This window comes from Panthera uncia (genome assembly GCF_023721935.1).
Source record: "Panthera uncia isolate 11264 chromosome C1 unlocalized genomic scaffold, Puncia_PCG_1.0 HiC_scaffold_4, whole genome shotgun sequence".
Taxonomy (NCBI): domain Eukaryota; kingdom Metazoa; phylum Chordata; class Mammalia; order Carnivora; family Felidae; genus Panthera; species Panthera uncia.
Genome location: NW_026057585.1, coordinates 89,536,680 through 89,548,868, shown reverse-complemented (window position 1 = coordinate 89,548,868; position 12,189 = coordinate 89,536,680). Strand labels below are relative to the sequence as shown.

At 38.0% G+C, this 12,189-nt stretch overlaps 1 protein-coding gene across 19 annotated transcripts in view; it reads right to left on the bottom strand.

Annotated features, from left to right (window-relative positions):
• The window catches only part of EIF4G3 (eukaryotic translation initiation factor 4 gamma 3), a 316,517-nt gene that overhangs the window by 106,470 nt on the left and 197,858 nt on the right, over positions 1-12,189 (bottom strand). For 16 of the 19 annotated variants that reach the window (XM_049617900.1, XM_049617884.1, XM_049617888.1 and 13 more), the window contains one exon: positions 6,853-7,692. The exons of 2 other annotated variants lie outside the window; for them this stretch is intronic. In XM_049617900.1, coding sequence (XP_049473857.1) covers positions 6,853-7,692 — 840 coding nt within the window. Of the gene's footprint in view, positions 1-6,618; positions 6,756-6,852; positions 7,693-12,189 lie in introns of those variants that run through there. One more of the 19 variants, XM_049617904.1, reaches the window with a different exon arrangement.

The following is a 12,189-nucleotide window of genomic DNA, read 5'->3' as shown; positions in this document are numbered from 1 at the left end:
CCGACTTCGGCTCAGGTCATGATCTCGCAGTCCGTGAGTTCGAGCCCCGCATCAGGCTCTGTGCTGACAGCTCAGAGCCTGGAGCCTGTTTCGGATTCTGTGTCTCCCTCTCTCTGACCCTCCCCCATTCATGCTCTGTCTCTCTCTGTCTCAAAAATAAATAAACATTAAAAAAAAAATTAAAAAAAAAAAAAGTTTGAATAGAGACAGGTTGGTACCTCCAGCAGAAGTTTGAAAAAGGCATACTCAATGCACTCAGTACTCTAAACAATGACATAAAGCCATCTATCTGCTGAGGGTGAGGAGGGTTGGGCTGAGTACAGGATTTTATAAAAGGCAAGTCATAAAAGGAATGGCTGGGGACAGAGAGCACGGATTTGTAGATACATTCACAGTGGTATAATCTTGCCCAGTAGTACTCTGCCTACTGGAACTGAAGAATAGAGAAGATGGGGGTATAGCTAACTAATGTTTCTCAGAAAGAAAAGGGGGTAGGAAAACCACAAATTTTCATAAAAGGATAGCTCAGATAATCCTCCTCCTCCATCTCTGCTTAAATCTTGTACTCCTTGAAGCCTATAAGTCTGATTATGTTATTTATAAAAAAATTTTTAAGAGAGAGGAAGAACTCAAGCAGGGGAGAGGGGCAAGGAGAAAGAGTGAGAAAGAGAGAGAGAACTAGAGGGTTTTAAGCAGGTTCCATGCTCACCTCAGAGCCTGATATGGGGCTCATAACGACCCTGGGATCATGACCTGAGCCACAATCAAGAGTCAAGTTGGATGCTCAATTGACTGAGCCACCCAGGCACCCCTGATCATGTTACTTAAATACTAAAACCTGCTGCCTCTCCAGCATTCCTTCCCCTGCTAGATTATTTTTATATCACCTAAAACATTTTAATGCATGGGGCAGGGCACCTCGCTGGCTTAGTCACTGCAGCATGTGATTCTTGATCTCAGAGTTGTGGGTTCCAGCCCCACACGGGGTACAGAGATTACTTAAAAATAAAATCTTAAAGAAACAAAAAAAAGAAACCACCCAACAACTTTCTGGCATATTACTAGGACAGAGATCTCTGGATTCCTCATTGATGAAGCCACAGCGCCCAGAACAATGACCTACTCATGGCAGACCCTCAGAAACTATTTGTGGCTGAAACAGGTGGGTTTCCACATCTCCCTCTGAACCCGGGTCACATGTATAAATGTAAAATCCTTAAATCCCAAAAAGGTTGAAAGAACGTTATAGCAACAATAGTAAAGAATGTCAGAATAACACAAATGTGAGATAAAGAAAGGCTTTAGTTGTAATTCTTCCTATGACCCTGAGAAATCCAACTTACCATTCAAAGGCTTATTTTTTGTATAGGCAAAATAGGAATAATTTTATCCCAGGAATAACTGCTTAAATTGTAAGATTAATGCCAGAGAAAAGGCTTTTTGTAAACATAAGAAAAGTAACATGACTTTATCATGATTGAAGCAAAATTACCAGGTACTGTTAATACAGCACTGATAAATGGAACAAAGACATTTATTGATAAAAATGTATTTTGGACACTTTTTCTGCACTAGTACGGAAAATTCTGTCAAAGGTGTTAGAGGGGCACCTCATTAGAGGGTGGCTCAGTCAGTTAAGTGTCCGACTTCAGCTCAGATCATGATCTCATGAATCATGAGTTCAAGCCCCGCATCAGGCTCTCTGCTGACAGTGCGGAGCCTGCTTCGGATCTTCTGTCTCCCTCTCTCTCTGCCCCTCCCTCACTTGTTCTCTCTCTCTTTCTCTCAAAAATAAATATAAACACTAAAACAATATTAAAAAAAAAAAGATATTAGGAACACTTCCCAAGACAACTAACTGTGTGCGCAGTGAAGACTGGTGCTGGAAGAAGAAAAAGCTTTTAGCAAGATTACGTTTTCTAGACACAGCTCTCTTTTGCCTGGCAGAGAACAGAATTCCCCTACACTGTCTCGACTACCCTCTCTGGAAGCAGGTACGCACAATGGTTTCTTTTGGGAGTAAATTAGTAAGTCTGGGGAAAAGTGGGGTAAATTCAGAACAAAGAATTCATGTCTATTCATGGAGATATGTATGACTAAGTTAACATCCAATAATGAAACTTTGAGACTCATGTTGCAAAAAAATGAACTATTGTAAATAGTAGGAAAGTGTATGTTGCATGAAGATGAGGGATTGTACAAGGGGCTTGGCCAGAAGGCTTGGCGCTTGAGTCTGTTAGTACACTCCCCCCTAGGGTGTCTGGGCTCATCCTGTAGCATATAAAACGAACTTGACCCAGCACCAGTACTTTCCAGGGAATGCTTAAGATTTCACTGTGGAGGGCAACAAGAAAGGAGGAATCACACGACAGAAATGTTTTCAGGCAGCTCTCTTTCAAATATTTTTATAAACAAGGTGGGGAAAGTCAATCCTTTTAATTTTCTTATCCCTAAGGATCGCTCAAACGCAAGCCTCCAAAAAAGGGAGCCAAAAGTCCTTGTTTTAGAGATTGCTCTACAGGATTTGATAGATAACATGGAATCAGGAACGTGTAAGTCCGGTTCATAAGGCTTCAGAACATATTTCTCTAGAGGAACACGAGAAATTAAATTATAAGGGTGCAGATTAAGAAAAGGCTGTGGGACATCTAATCACTGGTGATTTGTTTCTGGCCCCCACAACTAAATATCCCAGGGATATTTCAAAATACTTCTCAGAAGGTGTAAACTGAGCAAAGGCTAGAATAAATTTCAAATTCCTTATTCCTGGTGCTGACCTTCAGATCATGGTTTTAAACATGAATCTTTTTCGGTTTAGTCTACCCAAACTTTAAGGCTTTTATTTCCCTGGTTTTATGCTTACTTTGGTTTTATTTCTTAAAATACTGTGAAATAGGGGCGCCTGGGTGGTTCAGCCAGTTGAGCGACCAACTCTTGGTTTCAGCTCGGGTCCTGGCCTCCCGGTTTCGTGGATTCGAGCCCCGAGTCAGGCTCTGTGCCAGTAGTGCAGAGCCTGCTTCAGATTCCCTCTCTTCCTCTTTCTCTGCCTGTCCCCCACTGGCACTGTCTCTGACTCTCATGCTCTCAGAATAAATAAACTTAAAAAAATATATAAAGTACGGTGACTATGTTCACAGATGAAATTAAATCAAGGATTCTTATTAAAACATCTTCCCCCTAAATTAAAGTATGTTGCTTTTATACTGAAGTCAATCAAAACCGAAAGAGAAAACAGCAATGTCACTGGCTATATATGGATCAGTATTTTAGTAACACCTTCCAAAACATACAAATGTATCTCCATTTGAGAAACAAATCTCTCATCCTGAAATCTACACAACTGGAAACTGTCCCTCAACCTTAGCTGAGCTTACAAGAACGTAAGGGAAACTACTGGAAGCCACATAAACAAGGTCAGTTGCTGTTACGGCTGTAGCCACTATACTACTGGGGATGTGGGATGCTATGCCAGTCTCTATAATTAAGGGAGTTGACATTGTAACATTAATGGCAGAGAAGATCTTGGATCCCAGCAAAGTGAGGACCTAGAACTGAGACTCTCACAAAAATCCCTGACGTGCCTAACAGAGTGACACCCTCTGTGAAAAGGTAGCTAAAACCATAAAAGAGAAATATACCGGCGAACTGACACAGAGTACTGACACGGAAGGACATCTGGTCTCACCTAGGTGGAAAGGGACTGTTGTCATTCTGAAAAATAGTATCCACAGGGAATGCCTTCAGATTTTGCTTGGAATACGAAAGGAGATTTAGAAAATTAAACTCAGATTAAGGTGCAGCTAATGCTTTCCTCAAGACATGTGGTAAATAAAGCAAACGCAAAACAGCTTTGGGAGGACTTGCCCACAATGTACATACAGTAAAGTTTACCTGAAGAGGAATTCATAAAGCAGATTTATAAAATATACGAAGAAACAATGCACTATGAGCAAGAGCCAGAAGACACAATAAACTGGAAGATTAAAAACCTCCCGTGGCCAACGGAATTTCAAATAATAGTTTTATATCAAACAAGGTAATAAAAAAAACCTCACTAATATTTTCAAAAGTGGAAAAGTTCATGTCACACAATATGCATGTTACATAGCACATGCATTCTGGAAACTATAGAGAAATGAATTCCTGGATGATGAGTGAGAAATGTTTTACCACAAGTTCTGAAACTTTCTTTTCTTATCCAACAAGTATACAGAAACCATAACAAAAATCCTAAGACTTTAAGAAATATCCAATTAATACAGATTTCTGTACATTTAATTATTGAAGTATCGTACAAACTAAGTAATCAAAAGTCTGGTCAATCTCTGAATCTTTTCAGAGGACACTGAACATAAACACAATTCTCATTTCACAGGGCGTGCTCTTCACCTAAGCATCCAAGATTGCTGCGCTTTGCTCTAATCAGAAATAGGATCTAGAACAGTTGCAAGAAAATGTTTTCCAGCAGAAAAGGGACTACAGCCCTAATATCTGATGTCACTGCTTTAAGCAAGTATCTCTATTCCAACTACTGTGTATTTTTATGCGTCACACTTGTCAAGAGCAAATGGGTTTTGAAGCCAGCTTTAAAGTGCTTCATCCTCAGGCAGACACAGTAAGAACTGATCTCAAAAGTCAGTTACAAAAGACTGATATCCACATCAGATTGTTATGATTTCCTCATCTCTCAACATAAACAAGGTCCTAAATGGGTAAGTGCAAATAAGACTAATTATTAAGAACAGGACAACTTCAAGTGGATATATCTATAAGAATGGTGATAATTTAAGGTTTTAATGTTAACTTTTGTGGCAATGACATTAAAAATATTTGTATAGGAATGAGAGGGCCAGGAATGTTTTTGGTAGCTTTATCATTTTAGACATGCTAGAGTTACACGGTTTTCCAGGTTCATTCACTTTGAATTCTGCCAAGTGTAAGAAATCAAAGGATATTATAGCACTTCTAGTTCTTTTACAATACATTTATATGCTAAAAAAATCATCGAACGAGAAAAATGCCAGGATGCTTTGCTTCCTGACACCCAAAGTCTACCCTCACCCCTCGCCATGCAGAAGACAGTTCTCTCTTTTCTACCTATCCTCTGGTTCACTGCTGAAGTATCTATTCTTTTACCAAGCTGCTAGTATTACTAACTCCAAGAGTAATTGCATTTCAAAAAAAAGAACCATGATATGAAAATTAATTACCTAAAATCCGTTTGTCCATCTATATCTGAGGGCTGTCTTGCCACCTAACGAACATACTGCTTAAAAACAACAACAACATCAACAACAAAAACCAACGATGTCAGGAATGAGTAGAAGTATGAGTTTGGTGTGGGCTTTCTTTACTTATTTCAGGTCTCAGGTATGGTTTGTATCTATGACTTTTATTCCCTAATGATTACTTTGTTTTTCTTTCTGTCATTTGTTTTGATGTTTTTACAACATTTGTCTTCAAGTAGCTTCTCCTGTGAGATAACAACTCACAGTTGGGTAAGTGAAAGGGAACAATTAAGGGTCAAACAAATTATTGTTTTCCAACAAACAAGTGTTCTTTGGGGGGCATTCACCTATAGCCATCAAAACTTTTTTTTCATGAAGCCTAGGTCATCACCCCACCAAGGAAGAAGGTTCCTAAAACAGTGACGACACCGTGAAACACAGATGCCAACGGAGGCCAGTCTGTTGAGGATACAGGTGACTTACAAACATTTACTCCTTGTCCCAGCTACCTTTCAGTGTTTGCTTTACCACTTTGGTCACTCTGTTGAACTAGATGTTCTACTGTTCCAAGGAACCGGACAACTCTCACACATTTATGAGGAAAATGCCTCAAGAAGTGAGCTGTGTGAGAAAAGTATATCGTACGAGGACTGGGTTTTTGATTAAGATTCCCTACCCATTACACAGCTCAAAACAGACAATAAATACCAAGGATGTTGATGACTAAAACCAAGTGCATTTCTAGATCAACTGCTGGGGGAGCACTCATTTGTCAAATTGTGTCATTTAACCTGAGAGGTACACCGGGAGTCCATCAGACTGCATGGGGCACTGCTGCACCAGATGGGCTATGTGGACTTGCCAAAAGCCATATTATTATGTCCTACTGACTCTAGCTGATAGGCCTCATGTAATGTTTTTATTATAATTGTAAAAATCCAATGATTGCTTTCTACGATCCTAGGTGATGCTACATTAAATAAGTAATTTTTAATTGGGAAGAATAAAATACTCTGATAATATAATACTATAAAATTATAATGATAAAATTCGTATCATAGGAAAAAATGAAACCTTTAAAGGAAAAAATGAAGAGCATTAAATTTCCCTGCAAGTTAATCAGAGAGGACACTTTTATTTTTCAAAACTAGTTATAAACTTTGACATTCTGATTGCTGTTTTTCTAAATCCAAGATTAAGTTCTCTTAAGTTTAGGATTGATGGGGCTTCAACATTTTGAGAAGATAGGATTAGGAACTATAGGGTATGCTGGTTTTAATTGGTTTCCAAGCCCCAGAGCTGCAAAATTAACCCCTGAGGACCTGATCCATAAGAACGAGGCAAAAAAACTAAAAACTAAAAACAAAAAAAACACATGTACAGTGACATATACCTTGGAGGCATTTTGTATATTTGAAATTTCATTTGCATTTTAGACAATGGAGTGACTCTTTTGCAGGCTGCACTAAAACATAAACACACCATTGAAGAAATCAGACTACGAATTTCAGCATTCATTTGATGTTTCTGGAAGTCAAGGAAAGTAGCCAATTAAAAATAACACAAACACTGCTTCTTTTTCGTGTTCAGCAAGCATAAAATAATTAGTGACAGAATAGCTTACCTGGGCTGGGGCTCTTTCTTGAACTTAGGTTCTGAGAATCCACAATCTCTTCTGTTTGCCCGTCTGCTTCTACCTCTAGTTTGTTCTGAATCTCTTTTGCATCTTCACTAAGGCAAGTTCTCACACTCTCGTCCTCTTCTAAGACCCTAGGGACCGTGGTGGGAACACCAGCCATACTAACATTAGTGGCAGCAGCAGGAACACCGGCTGGTGTGGGAGGAGGAGGAGCTGGAGGAGTTGGAGGAGATGGAGAAAAGGAAGGAACTGTGGAAGGGGTAACGGGAGCTGGGACACATTCCACTTTCATTTCTTCTGGGGCATTTTCGAGAATCTCCAATTCAAGAGTCAATGGCAACACCTCCTGTTTTACTATTTCCACAATGCTCTCCGAGGCTGGTAATTTTTCACGAACTCCATTCATTTCATTAATTAGGTTAGTACTAGAAATCAGTGGAATATCATTAGGTGCTACACTACAAGATTTCTTGCATATATCATCATCAATTACATCTGTTGGTGATGGATCTGATGTCTCTGTGCAAGATGTGGGGCTAGGTACAGGAATTGTGTCTTCTTTTGAGGAAGAGAGTTCACACCTATCATCTACAGCAGTGGTGAATATTGGCTGGCTACTAAGAGCAGCAGAGGTGGGGGAAGCAATGGTACTTCGAGCAAGTGGAGAAACAGTGGTAGGTGATGGAGGCAGGGGAAGCTCTGGCATGGGTTCTACCACAGTAGTCTCCAACGTCTGGCCTGCTTGTTCTTTCTTCTCTCCGCTAAAGACTAGCCTAAGGACTGGGGAAGGAGACTTTAACACTGGATCTGGTTTTGGCTTCTCTTCTGGAGAAGAAAAAACAAAAAAGAGTTTAAGAATCAGAGATTATACTGTATGATCTTGGGCCAGTTCTTTTCATCTCTTACCCAAAATCATGGGCAAAAGAAGACACACCACAATATTAGACTTATTCTGCCACTCCAAAAACACGGTCATATTTTCTAGTTCTACCCAGTGTTACTTGGTCATTAATAAATATACAGTTTAATTTAGAGTAAAAGAAGGAATCAATTAATCAAATCATTATATCAAGAATGCAATGGAAAAGTTCATCAAAACAAGCTAAGCCATTACGGAAATGGGGATGAGGCTTTCTTTTAAAGTAGAGACCTTCATTTCTACTCTATCTTGCTCCTTATGGAAGATTTTTCTACCAAGGATACACTATAGGGGCAGAACATCCAAAGGACAAATAACTGCAGATTAAATTATTATACACTGCTATTTTTTAATTTTATACATTTCTGCATTTAGGAGAATTTTTGTAAAGAATGTATATTGTATAAAAAACTATGTTTTAAGAGAAGCCATCATAGTATCATTTTTTAAAAAAAATTTTTAATGTTAATTTATTTTTAACAGAGACAGAGACAGAGCATGAGAGGGGAAGGGGCAGAGAGAGAGGGAGACACAGAATCTGAAACAGGCTCCAGGCTATGAGCTGTCATCATAGAGCCTGACATAGGGCTTGAACTCACAGACTGCAAGATCATGACCTGAGCTGAAGTCGGACGCTCAATTGACTGAGCCACCCAGGAGCCCCTATCAAAGTATCATTTATTATCAATGTGATTTATTATCTATGAAATCAAGTTCCTGAATATAAAAATTCATTTATAAATTAATTTTTTTGAAAGAAACATTTATATAACCAGAAATAATGTGAAAATATAAAAATGAAAACTTATCTTGTAAAAAGAATTCTTAAAGGAAATGCCAAAGTTAATATTCAGATAACCAAGTCCAATAAAAAAGAACATAATACATATGAAATATTTGAGAATATATAAATGTATCTGCATATAGAAGCAAGAGAGAGAGAGAGAGAGAGACTGATAATCACAGTAAAGATACCAGAAACATGTAAGAAACTGTAATTCATGAACATTTCCATGTTCTAAACTTCCACGTAAACTGATAGGTGATTCACCCCTGGGAGGATGAAGCCAGAGAAGATTTAGGCTGGTTTCCAGCTGTGCTTCTGGAGAGTGATAAACAGGCTCCATCAGAAAAACAGATACTTAGGAGTATGTTCCTCAAATGCAAACAAAAATTTTAAGAACTACTAAAAGACCATCTAAACTGAAATGAACTTTATTTTCTCCGCCAGAAATCTTTTTACCCATCAGTGAAAATGAGTCTCTACGATAAATTATTGTACTTAAGTAAATCTATCAAAGAAAATATGCTGTTAATCACAGAAGCATGTGGTAAATATTACCATTAAGTTGTTAAAGGCCAATTCATTTGATGCAACTACTTCTGCTGGCCTTAAAATTCATTTTAACTCCCGGGTGTAGAGATCAGTGATTCTTAAGTTGAACTCTAGGTATTTATTTAAGAGGAAAAATAAGATCGTTAGGCTCTCACTGTCAAATCCCTCACACTTGGGGCACCTGGGTGGCTCAGTCAGTTAAGTGTATGACTTTGGCTCAGGTCATGATCTTGCAGTTTGTGAGTTTGAGCCCCGCGTCGGGCTCTATGCTGCCAGCTCAGAGCCTGGAACCTGCTTCAGACTCTGTGTGTGTCTCTCTCTCTGCCCCTCCCCTGCTCATGCTCTGTCTCTCAATAATAAATAAACGTTAAAAAAAAAAAAACAAAACCCAAATCCCTCACACTAAGTGGTCAGGGCAAGAGAAAAAAATATTTCCAAAAAAATTTGTCTATTATATGTATTACATGTGTGTGAAATAAATATAATAAATACATATTTATTAAAATATCACTCATCAAAATAATCATCAATTCACTGGAGTAACTGCTAGATGGGTCACCCAGATTAAATTATAACACTGTGAAAGCTCATCAGAATAATACCCTTTATGACCACTGAATGAAACCTAGCTGTAGCAAATTAAACAGTAAAATATAATTCTCACATTAATAATCTGGTAAGAGTATGTCAATTCTATTACTAATTTTGAAAAATAAAATTACTGATACTAAAAACAAAAACAGAACTAGGACTGAAATTTCTATATACTCTTTGAGAAAAATCTAAAATGAAGAAAATCAGAAGGGGTGCCTGGTTGGGTCAGTCAGTTAAGCAGCTGACCAGCTCAGGTCATGAACTCGTGGTTCTTGAGTTTGAGCCCCGCATCAGGCTCTGTGCTGACAGCTCAGAACCTGAAGCCTGCTTCAGCCAGGCTTCAGGTTCTGTGTCTCCCTTGCTCTCTGCCTCTCCTCCACTCACACTCTATCTGCCTCTCTCTCAAAAATAAAGATTGAAAAAAAAATTTTTTTTAAATTAAAAAATGAAGAAAATTAGAAACAAAGAACTTATTTTGAGAGTTCCTCATTCTGATATAAAGCTCCTTTAATTCATTCAAATTTCAGTACGGAAAGCTGAAAAGTATACTACAGTAAATACAGAACACTGATTTTATCTAAGAACTTTTATCATTAAGAGTATGCTTTACAGAGCCATGATAGTTTGAAATCTAATATACTGCATTAAAAATATTTATATCATTTGGCCATCTTTAGGAAACTGAGAATTCCATTCTTAAAAAAATTTTTAAAAAATAATCATGCAAGAGGGAGCAAAGACAGAGGTTTAGAATATATAAGTAGATTCATATTAACACTATAATAGCAACAAAATAAGAGAGATAAATAGACTAAATGTCTAACATGAGGAATTTATTAAACAAATAATAGCCTGGGCCATATAATGGTAATATTGTGCAATCATTTAAAATAGGCTTTAAGGGGTGCCTGGGTGGCTCAGTCGGTTAAGTATCCAACTTTTGATTTCAGCTCAGGTCATGATCTCACGATTTGTGAGATGAAACCTTGTGCTGGGCTGACAGCACAGAGCCTGCTTGGGATTCTCTCTCACTCTCTCTCTCTCTCTCTCTCTCTCTCTCTCTCTCTGCCCCTCCTCCACTTGTGGGTGCAAGCACATGTGCTGTCTCTCTAAAAATGAATAAGCGTTTAAAAAATTTCAAATAAATAATAAAATAGGTTTTTAAAAGAGTAATGATATGGAAAGCTGTTTATAATAAAAGATATGTTTTTTGACAAAGCAGGGCACAAAACTGTATGTAGAGCATAAGCCTAATTTGGTAATTTAAAAATACATATACTACTAACATATGCATATGCACGTGGGAAAGTCTCTACGTATCCATAGTTTCTACAATGAATGCAATGGAACCAACTGCGTAGACAGGTGCCTTTTGGTTGTCATGAGTCTCACGTGACTGAGAAGGTACTACTATCATTTAATGGGCAGGGACCAGGAATGGTAAGCGTTCTGCAATTTGAGGGACAGCCTCACGTGACAGTGAACAGTCCTGTCCTAAACTCCAGGAGAGCCCCAATTGAACTACATTACTAGAAATGGTTGAATTACAACAGAGTATCATTCACTGAATACCTACTCTATACTAAGTGCTTTCAAAAGGCACTAAAACTAAGACTAAGGCACAAAAACTTGTATTTGTATTTCACTGTTCATACCATATCCTCCATACACTGGACTGAATGTATGGTATCATCAACACCAACTGATGATATTAATTCAATCTTCAATGGTTTTCCCTCTACAAACCAAGGTGAGGTCTTCCCTGTGTCTTTGTATCTTTATAAAGCACCAAACAAATGGGAAATGTCACAATTTGGTGTTCATGTAACCATGTCAGCTATTCATATCAAAACCTCTGAGAAACCAGAAGTTTAATAATGGTACTGAACATTTACTAAGTACTCAACAGTAGGAACTGGGTCAAATACCATATATACATAGTGTCCTTTAATTCCTACAACCACCGCTGGGGTAGAAAGTATTATGTTCCTATTTTACAGACTGGGAAACGGAGTGTTCTATAGATTGTCATATTGTCATAGATCTGTCATGCCAGAGTCCTGTAACTGGCCAGTGCTGCAACTTGAAAATGATTCCAATCCCATATTTTTCCAATTGAGGAAAAAGAAAAAGGTTTATGGAAAAAAGTATTTAGGTGAATCAAGCTGGTACGAGAGTTTGGGGCTAACATGAGATTCTGTTACCCAATGTAAACCCACAATAATGACATTTTCATTGAGAGAAAAACCAAACTGACTGCAGAATGCACAATCTATTATTTCTTAAAGTAATCTAGCAACCTTTGAAAACAGCACATTTTTGCATCCTACTTTAATTTCAAAAGGAGCCTATAGTTAAGAAGAAAACTAAAAAAATTTTTAACTATAAAAAAATTCTCTGAAAATTGGTGAGCCCTTTCTAGTGTTATTTGACTACATACGTTTGGTTTAAAAATTACTCTGAAAACTATTCT